This window comes from Ahaetulla prasina, chromosome 3 (assembly GCF_028640845.1).
Source record: "Ahaetulla prasina isolate Xishuangbanna chromosome 3, ASM2864084v1, whole genome shotgun sequence".
Taxonomy (NCBI): domain Eukaryota; kingdom Metazoa; phylum Chordata; class Lepidosauria; order Squamata; family Colubridae; genus Ahaetulla; species Ahaetulla prasina.
Genome location: NC_080541.1, coordinates 7,423,457 through 7,450,432, shown reverse-complemented (window position 1 = coordinate 7,450,432; position 26,976 = coordinate 7,423,457). Strand labels below are relative to the sequence as shown.

General features: G+C 42.7%; 1 protein-coding gene and 1 long non-coding RNA gene across 10 annotated transcripts in view; one reads left to right on the top strand and one right to left on the bottom strand.

Annotated features, from left to right (window-relative positions):
* PTK2 (protein tyrosine kinase 2) overlaps window positions 1–26,976 on the bottom strand; it is a 305,627-nt gene that overhangs the window by 32,952 nt on the left and 245,699 nt on the right. For 6 of the 9 annotated variants that reach the window (XM_058178297.1, XM_058178298.1, XM_058178296.1 and 3 more), the window contains 3 exons: window positions 25,786–25,897; window positions 16,078–16,164; window positions 7,006–7,143 (listed from right to left, as the gene is read on the bottom strand). In XM_058178297.1, the coding sequence (XP_058034280.1) occupies window positions 7,006–7,143; window positions 16,078–16,164; window positions 25,786–25,897 (337 nt within the window). Of the gene's footprint in view, window positions 1–197; window positions 485–7,005; window positions 7,144–16,077; window positions 16,165–25,785; window positions 25,898–26,976 lie in introns of those variants that run through there. The other 3 variants (XM_058178301.1, XM_058178300.1, XM_058178299.1) reach the window with 3 other exon arrangements.
* LOC131195968 (uncharacterized) lies at window positions 432–16,060 on the top strand. Its single transcript, XR_009154590.1, has 3 exons — window positions 432–515; window positions 3,989–4,079; window positions 15,349–16,060. It is a non-coding gene; the product is annotated as an uncharacterized LOC131195968 (long non-coding RNA).

Sequence of the window (26,976 nt, the reverse complement as noted above, 5' to 3'; positions counted from 1 at the left end):
CTGTTGCCCCTCAACTTACGACCATTTCTAACGACGGTTTGAAGTTGTGGCAACACTGACAAAAGTGCCTTGTGACCCCATCCTTCAAGTTACAACCATCTCACCGCCGGTCACATGACCAACAAAGATTGAGGTAGCCTTTTAATAGTAACCACCCTTCTTGGAGGGAGATGGACGGTTCCAAAATGTGAAAAATAAATACATGGACAAAAATAAATATCTGAAGGGAATATTTTAAGGGCTGTGCTAGTGGGAAATTAGCCAGCATTTAATGGAAATAGGAACTCTGTTTTCTTATTATTATCCGAGAATATAAGCAAAACCACTTATACTTTGGCAAAAATTGTATTACCAGAAATCTCTCCTCCTTTTCCAACCATCTCTGGTCTTCCTCCATTTCTTGTTGCTGTCGTATCAATCTCTCTTCCATTAGATGTGCTGGTAGAACCTGTCCCATTCCGCGCATATCCAAACTGCCAGAATCCTACAAAGCAGGATGGGTGAACAGAAAAGAGGTAAGCTAAAATGTTAACTTCCAATCATTTTTATTTTAATGTGATTGTCATCAATACAGAGCCTGCTTTTCTTTTTAAAGCGGGAAAAAAAAACGTATTTTTCGGACTATAAGATGCACCTAAATTTAGAGGAGGAAAACAACAACAAAAATTTTTTGATCTCCCTTTTTTCGGCCTGTTTTGGGGGCTTTCTTCAGCCTGTTTTCGAGGCTTTTTTCGGCCCGTTTTTTCCACACAAAAAAGTAGGCCAAAGAAAGCCCTCAAAACAGTCTGAAAAAAGCCTAAAAAATGAGCTGAAAAAAGCCCCCAAAATGGGCCGAAAATGGGCCAAAAAAAGGCCTGAAAAAGGCTGAAAAAAGGCCCAAAAACAGGGCATGTGGAAGCCAAAAAAACAGCTGGTGGGTAGGCAGGGCTTCGGCAATATTCGGTCTATAAGACGCACAGACATTTTCACGCCCTTTTGGGAGACAAAAAAGTTTTATCGTCTGAAAAATACAGTATACTGTATACTGGTTTGCTGGGCTAAAGGATAAATGACAGAAAGCAATATAGTACTAATGATCTAATACGTTAAGCTTTGGCTATAAGAAAATACAGACTAAGAGTTGGAAGGGACCTTGGAGGTCTTCTAGTCCAACCCCTTTCTCAAGCAAGAGACCCAATACCAGTGATGGCAAACCTTTTAGAGACCGAAGTTGCCCAAACTGCAACCCAAAACCCACTTATTTATCGCAAAGTGCCAACACGGCAATTTAACCTGAATACGGAGGTCTTAATACCTAAAATAATGATAAGCAAGGCAGAGTTCAGCTAATTGTTCTAAGAAAAATGTGATAAATGCACTTTTATGCACCTTCATTTTTTTCCTGCTTTTGAAATATTACATTTAGCAACAATAAAAAAGAAAAACTTTTTCTTTGCTGTCTCAGCTTTGCTGTCTGAGGGACTCTGGGAGTTGAAGTCCACAAGTCTTAAAGTCTTAAAGGGACCAAGGTTGGAGACCCCTGCCCTAGACTAAAACTAGACATTAAACTAGACATACCCAGTTCCAGCAACCGTTCTTTATATGTTTTAGTCTCCAGTCCCCCGATCCTCTTGGTTGCTCTTCTCTGCACTTTTTCTAGAGTCTCTACATCTTTTTTATATGATAGTGACCAAAACTGGACACAGTGTTCCAAGTGTGGTCTTACCAGTGCAGTATAAAGCGCTACTAGCTTTCAGATTAAAACCAAACACTGTCACAAAACCAAAACTTCTTTAACCTAATTCAGTACTCACTTCAGCAGTTAATGCAAGGATTTGAAAGCAGGTTTGGATAACAAGAAAATAAAGGTTCATCACGCAGAAAATATGCTTCACAAAGTTGAAAACAGAGACTTTTAAGGTAAAGAATGGTTGGAGCTTCCACCTAACATTGGACTTCTTTGTATTAGGAAAACCACAATGACTCAAGTAACAATTAAGTCAATGCTTAATTATGATCCAGTGTTCCCAGGACTGGCACCCCTTGATAGCTTGACAAAGATTTCCAAAATTGCCAGCCAGTATGACGGATTATGGAGAGCTCTAGCATGGGTGTATCTCAAGGTCATGGAGTTGCGCAGTTTGCTCCACACAATCCACACCAACACACACATCTATCTAGTTTAATGAAGTTTTTGTGCCGCCCCCACAAACAACCCTTCTTCTTCAGCAAAGAAGACCTGTATACTGCACAAATCAAGAAGAAGGCCGTGAAAATATTTACACATCCCTCACATCCAGGACATAAACTGTTTCAACTCCTACCCTCAAAACGACGCTATAGAGCACTGCACACCAGAACAACTAGACACAAGAACAGTTTTTTCCCGAAGGCCATCACTCTGCTAAACAAATAATTCCCTCAACACTGTCAAACTATTTACTAAATCTGCACTACTATTAATCTTCTCATCGTTCTCATCACCAATCTCTTTCCACTTATGACTGTATGACTGTAACTTTGTTGCTGGCAATCCTTATGATTTATATTGATATATTGACCATCAATTGTGTTGTAAATGTTGTACCTTGATGAACGTATCTTTTCTTTTATGTACACTGAGAGCATATGCACCAAGACAAATTCCTTGTGTGTCCAATCACACTTGGCCAATTAAAAATTCTATTCTATTCTATTCTATTCAAAGAAGAATTCCCCTATAGATCAAGGGTCTCCAACCTTGATGCCTTTAAGACTTCAACTCCCAGAGTTCCTCAGCCAGCTCAGCCAGGTTGGAGACCCCTGGTATAGATCATGGGTGATCAGCAAATGTTTCAAACGCTCTCTGCCGATCATCATTCATATATGAAGCATGCATGTATTTAAATATTCCAGAATGCCTTTTTGTGGTGATACGTGTCTATTACATGGTATGACAAATGGAAAACAAGGAGCGACACTGAATTTAGAGATGAAACAGGTGAAAAACATATAAGAAGCACCATACTTTTCGGAGTGTAAGACACACTTTTCGCCCCCTAAAAGAGGGTGGAGATGTTAGTGTGTCTTATACACCGAATACAGCCATTTTTGGACTCCCGAAATCCCATCCAGCACATCCCGTTTTTGCAAATTTCCAAAATTATACTCCAGTTACGAAAACGGGACGCGCAGAGCAGTGGTGGGTTTCCCAAAAAAAAAAAAAATTACTATCGGTTCTGTGGGTGTGGCTTGGTGGGCATGACATGGCTTGGTGGGCGTGGCTTGGTGGGTGTGGCATGGCTTGGTGGGCGTGGCTTGGTGGGCATGGCAGGGGAAGGATACGGCAAAATCTCCATTCCCTTCCCACTCCAGGGGAAGGTTACTGCAAAATCCCCATTTCCTCCCGATCAGGTGGGACTCGGGAGGCCGAGAATACATTGGGGTGGGGCCAGTCAGAGGTGGTATTTACCGGTTCTCCAAACTACTCAAAATTTCTGCTAACGGTTCTTCAGAACTGGTCAGAACCTGCTGAAACCCACCTCTGGTGCAGAGGGTTTGGGAGGCCTGCAGAGTGCTCCTGGGAGCCGGGGAGAGCAAAAACTTTTTTTTCTTGTTTTTCTCTTCGAAATCTTGGTGTGTCTTATACTCCGATGTGTCTTATAGTCCGAAAAATACGGTAAATTTTCTTTCTCTCTCACTTGCTTATGTAAGTGTGTGTATGCGTGCACACAAAACTCCACATGAGTCTTTATCCTGCAGAAAAGAATACGCCAGAAAGGCATAAAAACTGTATGCTAAGATGGATGTCCGTCTTAGTCACACTTTGAGAAACATCTGTAATAGTTTTCTTTCAAATATTTTCTTTATTATATCTCTCGGCTAAAAATGGCATTCGAGGAAGCAAACAATGAAATACAGATTTTTTTTTAAACCCTATTTGGTTTTAATTATATTTTAAGACCTGTGAAGGGGATAGCCAACTTAAATGCAGCGTTGTGTTTCTTTCTTTCTACTTTGACACTTGCAGAAAGCACAAGAAAAGAAGTAACCACAGCCGCCTGGCTCAACTTTCTGTCCTCCAAGAAGTATGTTTAAACGCTGATCAGTGCCTGAATGAGGTAACACAATACTGGCAACACAATGCAAATGGAGATACTCGTTTTCTTTGGTGGCAGCAACAGTGATAGACAAACAGAAAGGATCTTAACAACCACACCAATCTGCTTGAGATAATGTTGTTTGAAGTGGCCCCTGTCAACCCTGAAGCAGGCCTGACTGAAGTCATCTTGGAAGCTTCATTGTTGCCACACTGGAGCTGGGGGATTGGGAGGGGGGACTAGAGATAGCTGTGATTTTGTAGCCAAAACAAAATATTTGCTCTTGGGAACCAAGGACGTTCTCACACCTGGTCAGAGGAAGGAGGAGTGATGTCACCAGGCAACTAGAAAGCCTCTTGATTGGACCATGTGACTGACTCTTTTGAGAAAGTTACAAACTTTTATTTTTATTTAGGTGAAACCCGTGGGAACGTTCAGAGTTGGTTTTCACCAGATCTGTGCCAATATGATATATCCAAGAAAGCTATTCTTTGAGAAATCTACCTGTCTCTGAGTTTTGCTTGCTATGGGTCTATTACTTGACCCATAGCAAGTATATACTTTATACAAAGTATAACCAAATGCATCCAGGAATGGTCCAATAGCTGAAGAAATAATTACGACAAAAAAGCCACACACTGATCCCAAATCAGTGAGAAGGGCGGTATACAAATTAAAATATTCATTCATATTCATTCATTCATATTCATATATTCATATTCAAATCAATAATACATATCCGAAACAGCTGATGTTTCAAAATACAGTAGAAAGTATGCAGAAACAATTTAACAGGGAGGATAGTTAAAACAAAGGTCTCATCATTGTCTATTATGTGCTGGAATCAAAGCTGCTAGTTACCCAATTTGAGGCCATCCATCACCTGCTTTCATAATCTACCCAAAGGCCTAACACACTTGTAGTGAATCTCACCTGTTTAAATGTCTCTGTGCATAATTGTAGAATGGGCAACTAGAGCCCCTTTTACGACCTGTGGATTTCTAGAATTCCCGAGCCAGGTGTGAAGTCGACAGGTCGTCGAAGGGCCATAGCTGCCCACCTCTGCCAACTTATATGCTTACATCACTGCTACAGTAAAGCTTCTAGTGAATTCTAGTGTTGTGGTTTGCCGTCAGCCAGCAGAGCTGGCAGTAGAGTCAGAAGGTGAGGAGTTGGGAATGAACATAGGCCAGTCCTGGGTGCTGAGGAAAGCTCGGGCGAGGAATTTGCGTTGGAAGCAGAGAGCGAAATAGATAGCAGCGAGGCAGAGGAACAACTGGAGCCCATTCCCAGTGTGCGCATGCACAGAGCTGCCAGAAGACAAGGACAACACAGAAAGCAGGGTCGACTTGGGAGTAAAGCCACACCTTGGAGACAATTGGCCCCTCCCATAGGAAACAAAAGAGGAGCAAATGGGGAGGGGGCTTTTGCAGGAAACAATTCGTTTGTTCGGTCATTTCAAGAGTGGAAAAGTTCAGTTTGTGACTCTAAGAGACTCTGTGCCAAGTTTTGCCTTACTGTGCATTTGGAAACAAGTTACATGACAGCTTGCCAAGCGAGATAAGGTGTGTTGATAAATATTCCTTTGAAAAACTGTTTGGACAAGCCTTGCTGACTGTGAATGAAAGGAATTCATAGTCTTGTAAATAAAAGAGGTTTTGTCGGGACCAAAACTCTGCTTCCTGCTTTTTAAGGGACCCTAGGTCAGCACATCTGGTGAATAATAGCTTCTGTTCAATCATGCTAATTCCAAATTTGCCATCAACATGATCCCCTCCTTTTCACTGCCGCCAACATCATTTTAACTTCAAAATGTTTTGGGTTCTACGCAATGGAGTGATCCAGTCTTTGAATGTCAAGTACACATGTCAATCATAAGTGCTAATAGAAAGGCATTCAGATCATCAAATGTTTGGGAGTTGGGCAACCTTATTGGCATTGAATCTTTGCACAAGTTGTAAGCCATGCCAATTCTAGCAGAACTGTAAAAATGTCCTCCTATCTAGATTCTAGATAATCTACCAAACAGAAATAAATTAAAACTATATCCTGCCAAACGAGGCCACAAGTATCAGGAATAACTTGCCCACACTTGCCCCAAAATTTCAAGTGGATGATTAATGAGCCACAGGAATAACAGATTTGGGAGGGACTTTGTAGGTCATCTAGTCCAGGGGTCTCCAACCTTTGACAACTTTAAGACTTGTGGACTTCAACTCCCAGAATAATTGTTAAGCTTTGCTGGCTGAGGAACTCTGGGAGTTAAAGTCCACAAGTCTTAAAGGGACCAAGGTTGGAGACCCCTGATCTAGTTCACCCTCTTGCTCAAGCAGGAGACCCTATGCCATTTCTGACAAGTGGCCATCCAATCTCTTCTTGAAAGCCACCAGTGATGGAAGCACCCACAGTGTCTGAGGGCACGCTGTTCCCTTGGCTGTTAAATGATTCCTAAATAGCTCCTTGGTATGGGCTAACTTGACAGTCCATGTGACTTCACAGGAAATATCCATGAGCAGACCCATCTAAACTTGATCAGAAAGATTAACTGACAAATCTAGATGGTCCTTCAATTCCCCCATGATATTTAAGGAACATAATATATGCATCAGCAGAGACACATCAAAAAGGGCTGGGAAGTGGCTCACCAGGCTAATGCAGCCTGTTATTAACACACAGCTGCCTGCAATTACAATTACTGCAGGCTCGAGTCCCACCAGGCCCAAGGTTGACTCAGCCTTCCATCCTTTATAAGGTAGGTAAAATGAGGACCCAGATTGTTGGGGGCAATAAGTTGACTTTGTATATAAATATACAAATAGGATGAGACTATTGCCTTACACAATGTAAGCCGCCCTGAGTCTTCGGAGAAGGGCGGGATATAAATTCAAATTAAAAAAAAAAAAGAGGGAGGGGGAAATGGTCTGTGAAATAACTAGGTGGAAATTACCTCCATGTTGGGTTGCCACATGGATATTTCTTGAGACCGATGGTTCCAGGAATCTGTCTGATCCAAAAGAGTGGCTTGTCCTGGATAAATGCTACCTGCCAGGGTTGGAATTCCATGGGAACCGGGATAGCCTGAAACCTACCAAAAGATACAGACAAATGCTTCAGGACGCGGTGAAGTCTTACATCAGAACTTCCCATGCTGTAGGAATTTATAAATAAAAGCAGTGGGCAGGAGAGGTATGGAAAAATAATTGTGTGTGGGGGGGGGAATAATGGGCATTGTTGCTTGCAATCAAAATGCGATGTAGGTATCTAATCATGCATCCAATACTTAAGTCTGTTGTTAACCAATCATTGATTTCATGGGAATAAAATTACTGGATTTATTTTTAATTTATTTTATTAAGCTTATCTGCTGCTCCAAATTTCAACCAACTCTGAATGGGCTTACAATCCCTACCATACATAGACAAGATTAAAACAGCAAAAAAAAAAAGGAGCTTGGCTTCCTGAATCCCAAGTGTGTTGGGATGTATCCATTTTCCCTGAGGATGTTGTTCCAGAGAAAGGGGACAAAGATCAAGAAGGCTTATCTTCAATGGTATTCCCAAGGGAAGGAATCCAGAGGCAGCCCATTTGTTTCTGATTTAATTGGATGGCAGAAACTCCTGGGAGCAAGAATTCTGTAGATATCTAAGTCCCACGAAATGAAGGGTTTTAAAGGTGACAACCAACATCTTCAGGCGTGCTAATACCTAACTGTAGTATCCTACACTAGCTATAGCTTCTAAGAATAGAATCAGAAGAGCTGGAAAGGACCTTGGAGGCCTTCTAGTCCAGCCCCCTGCTCAAGCAGGAAACACTACGCTATTTCCGACAAGTGGCTGTCCAGTCTTTTCTTAAAAACTTCCAGTGTTGGAGAATTCACAACTTCTAGAGGCAAGTTGTTCCACTGGTTGACTGTTCTCACTGTTCGGAAATTTCTCCTTAGTTCTAGGTTGCTTCTCTCCTCAATTACTTTCTACCCATTGTGTCTTGTCCTGCCTTCTGGTGCTTTGGAAAATAATTTGACCCCTTCTTCTTTGCAGCAGCCCCTCAAATATTGGAAGACTGCTATCATGTCGCCTCTAGTCCTTCTTTTCTATAAATTAGCCATACCCAATTCCTGCAACCGTTCTTCATATGTTTTAGTCTCCAGGCCTTAAATCACCTTAGCTGCTCTTCTCTGTACTTTTTCCAAAGTCTCAACATCTTTTTTGGTAACGTGGTGACCCAAACTGGATGCAGTATTCCAGGCGTGGCCTTACTAAGGATTGTTTATACAACCGAGGATTATAGTAACCTTTTTGGCTGCTGCCACACATTGCTGGCTCATGTTTAATTGACCGTAAACTAGGACTCCAAGGTTCCTCTCACAGTTACTATGGTTTTCACAGTGGTTTTCAAGAATATTCCCAGATGCGATATATTGCAAGAGTACTCCCAAATGGGAGATGAGTAAAAATAGCCTCTTGCTCCCCAAAAGGTCATAATTGAAATGACAGATGAAATTCTGAGAAGATCCTCCCGGCCACAGCAAGAGTTGTGAGTCCAAGAGGACCTCCAAAATATGAGCCAGTTCAGTGTAGAGCAGGGGTCTCCAACCTTGGCAAGTTTAAGACTTGTGGACTTCAACTCCCACAAGTCAAGGAATTCCAGGAGTTGAAGTCCACAAGTGTTAACGTTGCCAAGTTGGAGACCCCTGGTGTAGAGCATGACAGGAGACAGCATATCCCTACAGTCAGATGGCTTTTGACCCCATAACTACTCGTTGGGAGTGAATCCTATCCTAGCCAGGCTCTGACAGCCTCCAAACATTTCAACAACCAGTTGCATCACCTGTTCAACTTAGAGTTCAACTAGATATCATTAGCAAATTGATGGTGCCTAACTTCCTAAAGATAATCTCATCCAGCAGTCTCATGTCATTGTTAAACTGGAATGGAGATAGCACCAAGCCACGAGAGACCCCATGATAGAGGGCCATTGGATTCAATCTCTCTCCACCAGCAGACTGGAACCACCCCATTAAGTTGGGATAATTACTACAGAAGAGTACCTCCCGCTCCCAACTTCTGGCCCATAAAGATGTCTTGCTCATTGACCCCAAAAGTCACTGAGAGGGGAAGCAGGATCATGAAAGTTTCACACCCACCAGAAGCCACCCACAAGTATAATCAATGTAGGTTTAACTGCCCTGTGTAACCTTGACCCCAGACTAAAAAGAGTCAAGGTCATCTACTTCTTTCTGGCCAGCTGTAAACCTAGCATCTTCTCAAGAACCTTTCTGCCAAAAAGAAGTTTGAAGACTAGATTATAATGCTTCAAGTCAATAAGATCATGTTGATTTCTTGATAGGAGGCATACCAAGATTCACCAAGGCTGAAGGTACCATCCTCTCACTCAAGAAAACATTTTCCATGGAATTGGATGAAATAGCAAAAGCCCTTAGACTTATATACCACTTCACAGTGCTTTACAGCCCGCTCTAAGCGGTTTACAGAGTCAGCCTCTTGCCCCCAACAATCTGGGTCCTTATTTTACCAACCTTGGAAAGATGGAAGGCTCGGTCAACCTTGAGCCTGGTGAGATTCAATCTGCCAAATTGCTAGCAGCCAGTGATCAAGACTGCACTCTAACCACTGTGCCACTGCAGCTCTTGGTGGCAAAGGGCAAAACTGGCTACTCTGATTAAAGAAAAGAGCATAAGTATTTTTGCTTCCACATGGAAACCGCTTCTGAACTTCATGCTTGATGTGGAAAAGGATGAAACTCTGACTTTGGGTTTTATAGATTAGATTGATAGATCTTTACAGAGATGACTTGTTCATATTATTATGGAAAAACAAAAAGCAGTGATTTGATGTTAATGCCTTATTTTATTGCAACAGAGAGAGTCGGACATCAATGCTTCTTTTTCTTTTCTTTTCCCTACCTTCCCTCACTTCTCTTTCCCCCTTCCCTCGTTGCTATAATACTTAATTGCTTAATAAAAACACTTAATATAAAAGAAAGCATTTTCCATTGTGTGATCCATCTTCCTGTCACCTGCCTTAGAAGCTTTCACAAACCTAGCATCATCAGAAACCCAGCCCTCTTCATTTGAACAAGCTCAAACTCATCCTAAATAACCCCACATGATGTAATCTCAGTCAATTCCATAGAAACAGACCAGTTGGTTTCCAACTCAGACAAGTTCCTAGGGACTTTTTCTACCGGATACTCCAAATATAATTCGTAGGTCATCAACAAATGCAATTTTAGCCCATCCTTGCCTAAAAGGGTTTGAGTCACTTAAAAAAAAAGTAGTTGCAATAAGAGTGGTGAAATATTCATAGGTTTCTCCTTTTTATAGGTAGTCCTCACCCAACAACCACAACCGAGAAGGGCAACTCTGTTGTCAAGAGATGTGGTCATTAAGTAAAACACGGGATCAAGCCAGACTTATGACATCGCTTAATGACCTGCAGTCATTAAGAGAATCACCACAGTTGTTAAATGAGACATCTTCATTGAGTTTGCTTGTTGAAAGCCAGGTGATAATGGAAATTAAATTACTGAGGGGATACTATAATAGTAGTAAATTTGAGAGCCAGTTATAAAGATGTCTATGGAGATTCTCAGTCATCCAGGTCATGGTTGTCCCAAAGGTGCTTTTTCAGGATGCAACTGGAGTTTCTTGTTTTGTCTTTGAAGACATTTCACTTCTCACTCGAGAAGCTTCTTCAGCTCTGTCTGGATGGTGGAGAATGGAAGGATTTATACTCCTTGCACATAGCTGGTCATTTGCATCCTTTGAGAGAGTCCTTGAGTTTACTTGGAGGTTTATCTGTGTCCTCAGGAGCACCTGAGTAGTGCAGACGGTTCCTGTAGTCTGCAATTTTTCTGGAAATCCGTTCCTACTCCCACACCATTCCAAGGTGTTCATCCCAAATTACACCGCTAAAGATCTGTAGAGATTCTTAGTCATCAGGTCATGGTTGTCCCAAAAGTGCTTTTTCAGGAGGTAACTGGACTTTCTTGTTTTTTCTTTGAAAGATGACTGAGAATCTCCATAGACTTTTAGCTACAATGTGGGAGTAATGAACGGATTTCCAGAAACATTCTACAGGTCTACTGAAGGAGCTTTTTGGATGAGAAGTGGTACTGGTTATTTTTTCAGCATATCGTAACTTCAAATAGTCATTAACAGGGCAATTGTTTAGTGAAAACTACCTGCATTGCTATAAAATAGCCTTGAACATGAACATTTTCTCAACTTACTCAAAATATCTTTTCTGTCACTTCACTCCATCTTATCTAAGGCAGCCACTACATTCCAAGAGGCAAAGCCTCAATACAACTGCCCACCAAAACCTTGGGGACTTCCCAAAGTCCCCTCAGAAACCATCAAATGCCTTAGAGGTTGACGAAATAGGTGTATCCTCCTTACAGACATTGGCACAGTCAACTTCAAGAGCAGATCTGCAGCTTTCCACATAAATTACAGTATTTTTCGGAGTATAAGATGCACCGGAGTATAAGACGCGCCTTAGTTTTTGGGAAGGAAAACAGGAAAAAAGGGGGAAAAAAATAAGAAAAAAGCTGATTGGCAGGTGGATTGCCCTCCTGGAATACCCCCAATCAGTTGTTCCCAGAGGTGAATTTTAGCAACAGGTTCCTTGCATTTTTTTTACTTTTTTTTCTGCCTCTGAAACTTCTGAAACTCTGTTTCCGAAAAAAACTTTTTTCTGCCTCTGAAAGCCTCCGAAACAGCTTCAGAAAAAAAGCCTCTGAAGCTCTGTTTGGGAGCTTCTTTTCTGAAGCTTCTTTTCTGATGTTTCTTTCAGCCTCTGAAATCTCCATTTGAGAAGCTGGGCAGGGCTACATTTGGAGTGTAAGACCCACCCAGATTTTCACCCTCTTTTTGGGGAGAAAAAGGTGCATCTTATACTCTGAAAAATACGGTAAACTCATTATGACCACCAGGGACCTCTGGTAGCTCAGACTGCTATGACAAACACAGCTGCTTGCAATTACTGCAGGTTCAAGTCCCACCAGGCCCAAGGTTGACTCAGCCTTCCATCCTTTATAAGGTAGGTAAAATGAGGACCCAGATTGTTGGGGGCAATAAGTTGACTTTGTATATAATACACAAATGGATGAAGACTATTGCTTGACATAGTGTAAGCCGCCCTGAGTCTTCGGAGAAGGGCAGGGTATAAATGCAAATTTTAAAAAAAAGGGACAACCCCATAGCTGCCATGGTAGTCCTGAATTCCTGAAGAGCTTCTGACCTTTCAACCTCATACTCTTATGCAGTGGGTGAAATCCAATTTTTTGTTACTACCGGTTTTGTGGGCGTGGCTTGGTGGGCATAGTATGGCTTGTTGGGTGTGGTTTGGTGGATGTGCCAGGGGAAGGATACTGCAAAATCTCCATTCCCTCCCCACTCCTGGGGGAAAGATATTGCTCTGGGGCCAGCCGGAGGTGGTATCTGCCGGTTCTTCGAACTACTCAAAATTTCTGCTACCGGTTCTCCAGAACCTGTTAGAACCTGCTGAATTTCACCCCTGCTCTTATGGTATTAGAACTTTCGATACACAGATGATACACGAGCACATGGTGTTCACATAGATCAGGGGTATCCAACTTTGCCAACTTTAAGACTTGTGGACTTCAACTTCCGGAATTCCTCAGCCAACCAGCCAGCCATGCTGGGGAATTCTGCGAGTTGAAGGTGCCAAGCTTGGACACCACTGACTTAGATGATGAATGTTAATTGATCTGAGTCAGTGGTGTCCAAGCTTGGCAACTTGAAGACCTGTGGACTTCCAACTCTCAGAATTTTAATCTGAAAAGTTTCCAAACATACCGCAGAAAGCTACCAAATAGCTGTTTTCAACTAGCTGGGGAACGTTCTACTATTTCTTCTAATAGGAATCAAGAGTATTTTAAAACAAAAGGCTGGCTTTAAAAACTACAGGCCCATTTTCAAAATTCATCATCATCATCATCATCATAACAGAGTTGGAAGGGACCTTGGAGGTCTTCTAGTCCAACCCCCTGCCCAGGCAGGAAACCCTACACCACTTCAGACAAATAGTTATCCAACATCTTTTTAAAAATTTCCAATGTTGGAGCATTCACAACTTCTGCAGGCAAGTTGTTCCACTTATTAATTGTTCTAACTGTCAGGAAATTTCTCCTTAGTTCTAAGTTGCTTCTCTCCTTGATCAGTTTCTACCCATTGCTTCTTGTTCTACCCTCAGGTGCTTTGGAGAATAGCTTGACTCCCTCTTCTTTGTGGCAACCCCTGAGATATTGGAACATGTCTCCCCTAGTCCTTCTTTCCATTAAACTAGACATACCGAGTTCCTGCAACTGTTCTTCGTAAGTTTTAGCCTCCAGTCCCCTAATCATCTTTGTTGCTCTTCTCTGCACTCTTTCTAGAGTCTCAGCATCTTTTTTACATCGTGGCGACCAAAACTGGATGCCATATTCCAAGTGTGGCCTTACCAAGGCCTTATAAAGTGGTATTAACACTTCACATGATCTTGATTCTATCCCTCTGTTTATGCAGCCCAGAACTGTGTTGGCTTTTTTGGCAGCTGCTGCACACAGCTGGCTCATATCTAAATATGTTACAAGATTTGCATGCTTCTTGTGCAACAATTGTAAGATATCCTCAGATAATACCCCCTCCAAAAAGGAAAATGTTTTTTTTTTTCTGAAAGACTCTGAAAGGTACACAAGGAGGCACAGTCTTAATCACTTTCAAGTCTGTGTGACATTGGCAACTTAGCGCACGATCCAAGAGGTGGAATGGCAAATTCTCTGGCTAAAACAGGGGTATTTAAAGCCCTTATTTCATGTCCCTCAACCTGGATTTGAGGGAAAAGGCCTGGCCCTCTACTTATGTCCGGGTGGTTCTCTACTTACAACTATTCCTTTAGCAACCGGTCAAAGTTGCAAAAGCACTAGAAAAAGTGACTTATGACTGGTTCTCACCCTTATAAGTGTTGTAGCATCCCCACAACCATGCGATCAAAATTTGAGCATTTGGCAACCAGCATGTTCTAACCGTTAAATCAGAGGTGTCCAAAGTTGACAACTTTAAGACTTGTGGACTTCAACTCCCAGAATTCCTCAGCCAGCTTTGCTTTGCTGGCTGAGGAATTCTGGGAGTTGAAGTCCACAAGTTGTAAAGTTGCCAACTTTGGACACCCCTGCATTAAATGGAATCCTAGGGTCCTGTGATCACCATTTGTGACTTTCCCAGCCAGCTTCTGACAAGCAAAGTCTTGGGGGGGAAGGTGGATTCGCTTAAAAACTGCCATGTTTCACTTAACAACTGCCACAATTTGCTTAACAACCATGGCGGGGGAAAAAGGGGGGGTCGTAAAATTGGGTGCGAGTCCTTTAATAACCGCCTTGCTTTGCTAGAGAACTTCTGAACCCAATTGTGGTCGTAAGTTGAGGACTGCATGTAACAACTACCATATTCCTCTTGACTGCCCTTTTTCCAAGGCTATACATGCTCCTTCGAGGTCCCTTCACAGTGCTTCATTTTTAATCCCGGATGATCCCCAAATGATTCTCAAAGGACCTAGGACTACAAATTGCCCTCAGAAGCCTTGGGTGAGCTCTCAAAAGATCTCTACGAGCTTTGGCCAAAATTATGACTTTTGTCGTGTCCCACTCCTCCGCTGACAGCCGGGTCGGGGAAGTCCGTATCAAGTGTGCCTCTGCAGCTCTGCCAAAGTCCTATCAGAGTCCTCAGGGCAGGCAGGAGACCAGGAAGTGACTTCAGCAATCCAAGGTAGACTTTGCCTGACTCAGAGAATGCCAGAAAGCAGATCCTTTATATAGGCCATGGGATGTGGCTCCATGACTCAGCACTTATCCAGGCCTGTCCCTCCCTTCCTTTTGCTGACGTCGCCTCTCAACTCTCCGGAAGTGAGGATCTCTCCAGCCTCCAGCTTTGGCAATCCTAGCTCATGATTGGCCTCACATTCTTCAGGCTCACAAGCTGTGGGGGAGGGGTGTAGTTGCTCCGTTTGCCTGGGTATGGTGCCAGGACTGGGGGCTGAAGGCACGTCAGGCCCTTCGTCTTGCTCGGCCTGTCCGGGCATGGTGCCAGGGCTGGGGCCTGGAGGCATGCCAGGACATTCTTCCAAACTATCAGCGTCCGGCAGGAGATAAGAGGGGCCCGGCTGCGGCAGGGGGAGTGGGCGAGACAGCAAAAGTTTAAAGCACGTGATGGGGAAAAACCATCCTATTAATTGAATTTAATATTAATTAAATGTGATTTTTCTTCCAGCCCTCAGCCCAAAGGAGGGCCTACTTTAAATTCTCTTCAAAATACTTCTCAATTACTCATAGTCCACCTGTGTTGGTGTTGTGGTCCATCAGCAGCCTATGGAGCTGGCAACGGAGTCAGATAGCAATGAGGCTGACAGTAGCGAGGCAGAGGAACAGGAGGAGCCTGTTCCTAATGCACGCATGAGAAGAAGGCAAGACCAGCTCAAGCAGAGAGGACGACTCGGGAGTAGGGCCAAGAGATGATTGGCCCCTCCCATAAGGCTTAAAGAAGACCAGCACCGGCATTTGAGCTTTGCCAGAAAACAACTCTGTAGCTGTGTCGTCTGCTTTGTCCTCTGCTTCGTGTACATCTTTGTTTTTGCGGCTTCTGGATGTTTGCCAGGAAGGGCCTTTGGCTGTTTGCCCAAATGGACTAAGGTTTGTGAGATAACTGAGGAATTTGTGTTGGGAGGCATTTGTTTTACTTTGAGTTGAACGACGCTGGGAATGAAGTAATTCCCAGCTGTTCGAATAAAGTTTGTTTTTCCACAGACTAAGTTTATTACTACCTACTTGGGCCTGGGTCACAACAGTTGGCTTCTCCCTTAGTCATACGAATCATATATCTATAAACCTAGTTAATAAACCAAAAAAAATCCCCCAACGTACATCATATGATTCCTTCCTCCTACAAATATTTAGGATTGTAAAATATGAAAGCCAGGGAACAGGGGTTGTATTCTTTTACCTGGTAGTGATTGGGTTGTATCATGTGCTGTGGACTGGGATAAAATCCTTCACTTGATCTTGGACTAGGATAACCGGGTCTGCTGGGCTAGAAAAAGAAAGAAATTAACAAATCAGTAATGCACAATACACCAGCGGGACATTTTCAAAATAAGAACGGCATTAATTTACTTCGTTTATGTTTCTCGTCTTTACTTGTACAAGGCAACCATCTTCCGGATGTTACAACTCACAGAAGGCACAAACACTTTTATTACAGAAGCTGGAACTAGGAAATGGAACATGGAATAACAGAGTTGGAAGGGACCTTGGAGGTCTTCTAGTCCAACCTCCTGCTCAAGCAGGAGACCCTATTCCACCCTCAGACAAGTGGCCGTCTGGGCTCTTCTTCAAAACCTCCAGTGATGGAGCACCTACAAGCTCTTCCATTGATTAGTTGTTCTGTCACGAAATTCCTCCGTCAACAAGCCCTTTACTACATCGCTTAACGATGGCAATCTTAGGCGTTCCCCAGTGCTGTTGTTAAGAGAATCCCACTTGGTCATTAAGGGAGGAATGCACGCCCCCCCCTTCAATCCTGGATTAGTTTTTAAATTTGTGGGTTTTTTAATGGGTTTTTATCATTTATTCTAAATTTTTAATCTCGGCCAATTGAATAAGTCTTTTAATTGTATTTTAATAGTATTTATATTGTAATATTATTGTTTATTTTATCTGGCTGTGAACCGCCCTGAGTCCTTCGGGAGAAGGGCGGTATAAAAATTTAAATAATAATAATAATAATAATAATCCAAACCACTCCTGACTTGGTCCTTCCCAGCCCCAAGTCTTGGTTAGGTAAGGGACTGCTTCTGCTGCACTTCCTCCCCATCTCCATCCAGTGGCTACCCTGCACAATGGCACTCCTCGGTAGCAGTGGCGATGGGGCTGAAGTAGGGCCTTCAGCAGTCAGCTGCCACTGCCCCCCCAGGCCTCTACTTAAACCCCAGCACCCCTGCCAAGCAATGCATCCTCTCAAGCTTTGTGCAGCTGTCAGCCATCACAGTCAGATCTTGCTGTTGTGGTCCACCAGCAGCCTGTAGACCTGGCAGCGGAGTCAGACAGTGAGGAGGCTGGGGAGGACAATGGGCCAGTCCTGGAGTCAGAGGAAGGCCAGACGAGGGCTCTGCGTCAGAGCCAGAGATGGGGCCAGGGCCATCTGGGAGCTAGGCGCCGACTCCGGAGCCTTCAGAGGTGGACAGCAAAGAGGCAGAGGAACAGGAGGACCCTGTTCCTAGTGCACACATGCAAAGAGCTGCCAGAAGGCAAGAGCAGCAAGTGTTCCATGTGGCCATCCATACATTTGGGGACTAGGCATAAGTCCAATTTGTTCAGAAAATTGTTTTTTTTTTTTTTTTTTTTTTTTTTGTTCAAAAAGTTTTTATTAGTCAAAAAAGGTTTATACAAATACATATCAGGTATGGTAAATTTTCATTTTTCTTATCTAAAATAAGAATTTTACTCAAATTTTTTAACACATACAACAGCCATAAGGCAAGCAGGTGACACGAAGTAGCAAAGTTTGCAAATTTTAAATACGTAATAAAGAAGAGTCAAGAATAAACAGAATATCGTACAAAAGAGAATAAGGAAAACCAACACAATCCCAAATATCTTTATCACTTCCTAGTTTTGGATCTCAGAACTCTGGGTTCAGCCTGACCTAACTCCAGGGCCGCAACAGCGGCAGCCGCTTCAGCCCCATGATCTATAACCTCCCTTCTTCAATTCCTGGGTCATCTGATTCCAGGAAGGCTTTGTGTTCCTCCACATAGGCCGTAGCCTCCGCAATTGTACTGATTTTTTCGTAATGCCCTCCCGGAAAATCATCAATCCCTCTGGCATCAGCCATCTGAAGCCCACTCCTTCTGGTACAATTTGCTTGACAAAAATAATATTTCTTTCTTTTTCACGTACCTGTCTGGGAATCTGCCTCAGAATGGCTATCTCCCTGCCCCTGTAAATCAGTGCCCCACTCCTATGTTTTCTAAGAATTTCATCTCGTCTCTCTTCTCACAAATTTGACATGAACCTCTCTGGGAACTGCATGCGTGCGTGCATATTGCTAATTAACTCTATAAACTCGATCCACATCCCAATTCATGAAATCAACACTTCTCCCAAGAAATTCTCCCAACAATTTAGTCACAACATCTCTCAAGTCTTCTTGGTCCACTTCTTCCAAATTTTGAAACCTAAGGAAATAAGACATTTTATCCATCTGTAGTCCAAGCACAGCATTGCCTGTCGTCTCCTCTCTTTTCTGCACTGCCCGCATTTCACCCTCCAGACCTTCCACTTTCTGCTTGTTTTCTGCTGAGACTTGTTGAGTATCCTTTAAATCCTTTTGGATAGTCACAATTTCTTCTCTTATTTCCGTTTGGCCTCTTTGCAAATCATCCAGTTTCTTGTCCATATTGGATAACTTTTCCAGAATTCTCTCCATCTCTCCAGCAGTTGGTCTCTGACCTTTTGCCATTTGGAAAAAAAGAACCAAAACCCTCAGGCAAGCCCAGTACCCTTGTAATTCCCTCCGGATCCACCAGGGGGCACCCACAGGAGCAACGAGTCCAGAGTACAGTTAGTCAACCAGGAAACCGAAGGGAAGTGATGTCATCAAAATTCTCATAGTGAAGGCGGAAGCTGGACGCCACCACTGTTCCCCAGAAGGAGGGGGGGCCTCAAACCTTCCCTCCTAAATTTCTCCATCACCTCTTCTCTCCAGAGCTCCACAAAACCGGTAATCTTCTTATTTTAAGTTCTCCTCTCTCCAAAATAACTCGTGCTCCTTCCAACCGCAGGGAGAAAACCCCCGCACTCCGGAGCACTCCACCACGCCACCGATATTCCCTTCCCTTCTCCTCCTCAATTCTACTCCGTGCCCTGTTCACCACCAGGCTGCTGCAGTTATAAATCCAATGCCCCGGTGTCACCGGGCACAGCGGCCCAGGGGACGGCCAAAATAAAGGCCGCGGCCTGTGGGCTCTGAACCCCGCCAAGCCTAGGACGCGCCAGCATCGGTCCCCACAGTCCTGTATGTCGGCTGGGAGACCCCTGGCGAGCCGTCCGTACGGCAGGTGTCCTTTTCGGAACACCTGGCCCCTGAGGGCCTCGGCGGCGGCCGGATTCGGGCGCTGGAGGCAGGAGAAACCTTCCAGACGTCCGTTGCCACTGGATACCGGAAGTCGTCTCTCTCAGAAAATTGTTGTTAAGCAATTCTGTATACCAAAATTAAGGTAAGTAGGAGAACAGCGGCAATCCCTTTATGATGAGTGATGCTACCCAAATGTAGTCAAAACTTGGCTTTGGAGTGGCTGTCTCATACCGATAATTTTAAGCCTATTATGGATTTGTGGGCCAATTCACTCCCTATAATTTGATAGATAGAACATCTAACCAAACTGATATGTATAAAGTTTTACTACACGTAGAAGGTTTAGCCATACTTTGGAAAAACCACATGCTACAAATACCATCTAGGTAAAACAAAAAATGGAGAGTTCTATGTAAGAAGAGCTACGTAAGAATCTGACTCCATTCTGTCTACTGGAATGAAATTTCGGGGTGAAAAGAATCCTTACCTTGCTAGCTGCCTATCACTGAAATAAATAAAGACCCTGTTCAGAAAACATAATTTGGTGATCAATCTGGATAAATCTGGCAATTCAATTCATGCCTCTGCAACCCCCAAAAACCTGTGGATGAATGTTCATCAATAACAGTATTGTAGTGGAACTGCCCTTTACTTACAAGTATTCCTTGACTTATGACCTGGAATTATAATTTGAACCCGGAATTATAGTCATAAATCATTGGGATCATTAAGTAGATCACTAATTTTTGATATTTTTAATGATATTTTTGAGGTAGTTGAGTGCAATGGTCGTTAAGTGAACACTGTGATCGTTAAGCAAATCCATTTTACTTAATGGGTGGTTCTGATGGAAACTGGGAGCAAAGGCTGCAAACCAGCAAAGAAAAAGTCACAAATCACAAAGTCACAAGGCTATGTAACACAACAAATTGCCATAAAGGTACCATACTCTAATTTATGACAAATTATGACTCAATTATACTCTAATTGAGGCAGCCGTTAAGTGAACGCAATGGTCGTTAAGTGAACACTGTGGTTGTTCGACAAATCGTATGCACCAAGACAAATCCCTTGTGTGTCCAATCACCCTTGGCCAATAAAGAATTCCATTCTATTCTATTCTATTCTATTCTGTAATATATTCTCTATTCTATTCTATTCTATTTCTTTTATGTACACTGAGAGCGTATGCACCAAGACAAATTCCTTGTGTTTCCAATCACACTTGGCCAATAAAGAATTCTATTCTATTCTATTCTATTCTATTCTATTCTATTCTATTCTATTCTATTCTATTCTATTCTATTCTATTCTACTCCATACCCTATTCTGTTCTGTTCTATTCTATTCTATTCTATTCTACTCCATACCCTATTCTGTTCTGTTCTATTCTATTCTATTCTATTCTATTCTATTCTATTCTATTCTATTCTATTTCTTTTATGTCCACTGAGAGCATATGCACCGACAAATCCCTTGTGTGTCCAATCACACTTGGCCAATAAAGAATTCCATTCTATTCTATTCTATTCTATTCTATTCTATTCTATTCTAATTCCACTCCACTTCACTCCATTCCATTCCATTCTATTCTAGACTGGAAACCATTAAAAAAAAGCTCACAAATCACAGTCACAAGGCTGTGTAACCCTGCAAACTGCCATTAAAGGTAAGTTCGGTTTGCCAAACACCCAAAATGTGGTCAAGTGAACACAAGGTGGATGCGGGGGGGAGGGGGGGAGGTGTGCAGCCATTGGAACGTCATAATCTTGTTTTGGGAGAGTGGGGTGCTCTACTGCAACTCTGAACGGTCACTAAGAGAAAGGCCATTAAGTGAGGACTGCCTTATCCCAGATTTTGGGCGCAACACCAGGACTGAACGATGAAGGAAAGCCGAGGAACATCTGTCAGGAAAAACAGTCATTTGTTAAGATCGGGTTGTCAAAACACGATGCGACTTTTGGCACAGCTGGAACGCCGACACAGCTGGGGCTCCAGAGATTCCAGCAGAGTCTTGGGACGACCATTCCCGTTGCCAAATTGGCCAGGAATAATCGGGACGCCACAGATAAGAAAGACACAGTTTCTTCTTTGAATCCAGCGTCTGCTTTTCCATTGGCTCATCCTAAACTTTACTGGGAGGTTTCAGGGCGGCTGAAATTGTCATCCAAGAGTCAAAAGCAGAAGGGGAAAAATTATCTTTTGGAAGACTTCCCTTTTCATCTTAATCTCAAGGAAAAAAAAAACAAAATCAAAACAAAACCAAAAAAAAAAAAGACCAGCAAGCTGCTATGTGCTAATTAGGTCTCGCTGCTCATTAATCAGAGCTTTCAAAGGATTTGGTAATGTTCTTTTCCCAAGAAGCTTTAATTATCCTAAAGAAAACTACTAAATCTGCTCTGATTTACCTCTAAGAATTTAGCATGTAATGCCTTTTAACAATGCCGGCTGATAGACACGGCAACCTGCTGTGATAATTTGCACCATCTATTTGCTTTTGTAAATTAAGAATGCAAAGCACTTCTTTTCTTTTTTTTTTCAAAGCACCCAAAGTAAATTGATATTGATAGCAAAGATAGCCAGTAATAAGTGTTCATTCCTTTCAATGCATAACTTACTTTATCCTAAAAAAAAAAAGATCTAAAAAGATGGGCCTCTGGTGGCTCAACAGTCTAATGCAGTCTGTAATTAACAGCAGCTGCTTGCAATTACTGCAGGTTCAAGTCCCCCCAGGCCCAAGGTTGACTCAGCCTTCCATCCTTTATAAGGTAGGTAAAATGAGGACCCAGATTGTTGGGGGGGCAATAAGTTGACTTTGTATATAATATACAAATGGATGAAGACTATTGCTTGATATAGTGTAAGCCGCCCTGAGTCTTCGGAGAAGGGCGGGATATAAATGCAAATAAATAAAAAAAAAGGAAGATAGTGTTTTCTGAAAATCACTTTAGACTTTACAAAAAAAAAAAAAGGTTACAGAAGAACTTAAGTCACAGCTTCCTCCACGTTGATCCCATTCTTTTGAAATAATTCAAGAACCCTTAGAGCAGGGGTCTCCAACCTTGGTCCCTTTAAGACTTGTGGACTTCAACTCCCAGAATTCCTCAGCCAGCCAGCAAAATTCTGGGAGTTGAAGTCCACAAGTCTTAAAGTTGCCAAGGTTGGAGACCCCTGCCTTAGAGGAAGGAGGGATGGGGGGGTGTCAGAAATCCCTGCCCTCCAGGACAAAGCTCCAATTTTAATTCATATGGAGGTTAAATTAACCTATCTTAACTACAGTATAAATGCAATCTATTCTGATCATCAGCTACACAGGAATTAACGCACATTTTTCCTCAGAAGCTTTTAAACCCTTTTGAGTCAAGACACCAGTGGCTGAACCGAAGACCACGTAAGCATGCCGAATAAAGGTAGACCTCGCTTAGCAACTGTCCCGCTTAGCAGCCATCTGAAGTTATGACAGTGCTGAAAAAACTAACTTTACAACCAACTCTCCTATTTATGGTCGTAGCAATGGTCCCTGTTTTCACAGGGTTGCCATTTGCTCACCTCCAAATGCACAGGTATGGAATAGGCGGCACCTGGTTCAACAGCACTAACCGCGAGAGGGATCCAGGAGTCCTAGTGGACAATCACGTAAAGTGTGAGCCAGAATTGTGCTGTCAAAAAAGCCAATGGAGGCCTGGGGTTGCATCAACAGAGAGATCAAGATCACAGGAAGGTACCATTTTATACCTCACTGGTAAGATCACTCTTGGAATCCTGCACCCAGTTTTGGTCACCAAAATACAAAAAAGATGTTGAGACTCTGGAAAAAGTGCAGAGAAGAGCAACAAAGATGATGAGGGGACTGGAAGCTAAAAGTCACAAAGAACAATAGGAGGAATTGAGGATGTCTAGTCTAATGAAGAGAAGGACTAGGGGTGACTTGTTAACAGAGTTACAATATTTAAGGGGCTGCCATAGAGATAACCGGTTCGATTTATTTTCCAAAGCACCTGAGAGCGGGACAAGAAGTAGCGGATGGAAGCTTATCAAAGGAGAAATTTCTTGACTATGAGAACAAATCAATCAGTGGAACGGCTTAATTCCAGAATTAGTGGGCGCTCCATCACTGGAGGTTTTTCAAAAGATACTGGACAGCCATTTGTCCAAAATACACTGTAAGCCGCCCTGAGTCTTCGGAGAAGGGCGGGGTATAAATGTAAACAAAAACAAAAAAAAATAATATAGGGTCTCCTGTTTGGAAAAGCTTTGGATAAGGCCTACATCCAATTCCATTATTCTGTATTCTGGTCCAAGCACGATTGTGTATGAAACATTCAAGGTGATGATAATGTGGAATACTTCTGCTGAGATCAAACAGAAGCATTCAAAAGTAGATTTTACAGAAGATAGCCAGTCCAACACTTAACACACATCTCCTACACTAAGGCAATTTTTCAATGGCTCTCAACCAAAGCCTATTCTTCATCCATAATATGCCTTTATTTCTCAAGTCAACCCTTGCAGAAATCAGGGACCTAGTTAAGAATGGAATGATGGTGGAACTCAATATCCTAGCCAGAGTTTTTGTATGGTTCTTTTTATTGAGCCCTTACAGACATGAGACCCTCCTTGTCATGCATCTCTCACAAGGTTATCTGAAGTAAAACTATCACTGTAAATATATTGTAAAAACTGTAAAAAATACAGTATAATTAACATACGTATGTCGAATGGGGATAGAAATATTTCAAAAATTAATGTACAGAAAGGAATACAATTTTCATGGTATTCAAAGTAGGAAAAATCTTTACCAAGTGTCAGACAGCGATGAGGCTGAGAAGAACATGGGTCAGTCTTGTAGGCTGGGTAAGGCCCAGATGATGGCTCTGCATCGGAGGCAGAGGTGGGGCCAGGGCCATCGGGGAGTGAGGTGTGGATTAAGGAGCCTGCAGAGGCTGACAGTAGTGAGGCAGAGGAACAGGAGGAGCCTGTTCCTAATGCACGCATGAGAAGAGCTGCCAGAAGGCAAGAGCAGCTCAAGCAAAGAGGATGACTCAGGAGTAGGGCCAAGAGATGATTGGCCCCTCCCATAAGGCTTAAAAGACCAGCAACGGCATTTGGGCTCTTTGCCGGAAAACAACAAAATAGCTTTGTCTTGCTGTATTTGTTTCTTATTGGCGTCTTCTGCTTTTGAACTTTTGCCAAGAAAGGCCTTTGGAAGTTTGCCTAATTAAGACCAAGGTTGGTGATAAGACGGAGGAATTGTGTTGGGGGGTGGAATTTGCTTCAATTTAGTTTGGACTACACTGAGAATGAGTTAATTCTCAGCTGTTCGAATAAAGTTTGTTTGTTTTTAAACTGACTGAGTTTTCTACTACCTATTTGGGCCTGGATCAAAATAAAACCTGGCATTTCAACTGAAAAATTTTCTGTCAAAGAGCAGGCTATTTTTAACTTACTTGTACCTCCATTCCCATGCTATCAGTCTTGCATCCTCTCCTCCCAGTTCTTACCCCATCTTATCCTCTCCTGTCCCACCTCTGCTCTGGATTTTATCTCACATTCTCTATTATGTATAGAACAAGAAATGAATTCCTGCGATTCCACACGGACTCCTATTTGCCTGGCAAACGTATGACGCACCGTTTCTTAAGGCCCCAAGTTAAAAAGTGGCTACGCAAACCCAGGTCAAGATAAGAAACACAACACAAATGAGCAATGAGCAACGATGCCAAGGGCTTCACCTCTCAAAAGACAAAGCTGACAAAACCCAAATCAGTTGTAAACAAAATGTCAGCAAATAGTCTCATGATTCACAGAATAAGGATGTCTCCCAGCATAGAGTAGAATGGAAGGAACTAATTTCAAAACGTTTCTCTGGGGTGGGGTGCCATCAATATAAGGTTATGGACGTCAAGAATTCTCTCCAATTGGTCATTTATGCGATGACAAATAAGACCCAAAAGCAAAATGTTTTACCTAAAGCAAAATAATCTAAAGATCGAATTCCCTCCTGGCAGGAGAGACGAGTCCAAAGAAGAAATTGCGAATGTGGAGAAGAATAATTAGCACCCTGGCTCAACATCACAAAAAAACTACACTGGTATCAGAAATAATCCCCCTATTATTTTTTGCAAGTAGAACTATACCTCCTTGCAGCAACAAATAAAAAACATGCCTCCACGTTAACAAATCATTACAGATAAATGACTGCCCTTTGTTATCGGTTGTTTGTTTTTAGTTTATCAAAGTTAGCTGGGCAGTAATTATTGAGGGGGTCCTTGGTTATCTCCGAGTTTGGCTGTTTTTGTGCAATTTTCATTTCATGAAAACAGCTACGCTCAGAGAGCACCAACAATCGATCCTGAGTTACAAATGTTCTCTTCTATTAGTAGTTATTGAGTTTACCCCAAAAAGAAAGGGGGGGGGCAGATTGTTGCTTGAATTTTAACAAAAGGAAACCTCGGTCTGTAATGTGGACTCGGCACCGCTGATCTGGTGAATTTACAACCCAGCAGAACAAAGCGCTTAACATTCTTGGGGGAATAAAGGATATGAGATAAAAAACGGATCTTCCCTCCACGTTACCTTGGGAGGAGCTTCATCGGATCCTCCGGAATCCCAGGACACGGTGACTTGTCGCCTTGATTCCATCCTTATTCGTTCTTCCTGTTGCAGCTTCTCCTCCTCCAGGATCGTACTAAAGGGGAAATAAGCAGCGAGCTGAAGATAGATGACATTATGTCTCGGGCATATAATAAATGTGGTCCTCCCGTCTGGTCCAAGTGCATTCCCCAAATCAGGGGTTCCAGACTGCAGACAAGGAAGGAATGCGGTAGACAAATACGCCTTCTCCTTTTTTTTTCAGGCAGCAACAGAAACGGTTAGACTTGTATAAGGCTATTCTGGAGGAATGGGAGATTGGGGGGGGGGGGGAGGGAGGGGATTGCATGCCTTTGCAAAATTAGCCACCCGGCATTGAAACGTAAGACTTCTCAACGCTAACACACATACCAATGAAAGGTATTTTTAGAAAGTTATGAGCGATTCCCAAAGAAGAAAGGAAATCTGTAGGGATGAATGAATGTGTCTCTCATTTCCTTTGGATTTCAAAAACTCCAATAGACCAAAAGAAAAAGATAATTCGCTTGGAGGGGGGAAAAGTGAACACAGAAAATAAGGTTACTTTATGACTGAAAAATCTTTTGGCTCTCTACAGTTTAGGAAGACTCTCACAAATCGACTAGCAAGCAAATCACCTCCTTTTTGAAACTTTCTCTTTAAAGAAGCAGAAATGCAATAATTGCTTTGCCGGGGTTGGGTGGGAGTGGGGATCTACTTAAATACCTGGGGTTTTTTTTTTAAAAAACTTACCCACTCTCTTCCTGCAGTGCAAATTAGCCAACTGGATTAGCCATCCTGAAAACCGTGAGTTGCAGCTTTCAAGATTTACTAAGCGATAGAGGACTCTGCTCTGTGTAATCACAGGACATTGCAACTGGTCTGATCATTTGCACACTAGTCTCTCCAGAGTTGCAAGCTAATCAGCCTGGCCCGGGAACAACTACTGGGCTTTGGATGCCAGTCAAGATTTTCTACAAGCTCTTTAGAATTTACATCCTCTTTGTCTGGTTCTCTAAGGCACTAAAGGAACAAGATAAGCGGTGCAAGTCCACTGCTTGTTCAAAAACTAAACTTTTTCCCACAGATAGCCCTCAACATATAGCCACAATGGAGTCTGCCCATTTATGGTCACTTCATGATGGCCGTTAAGTGAGA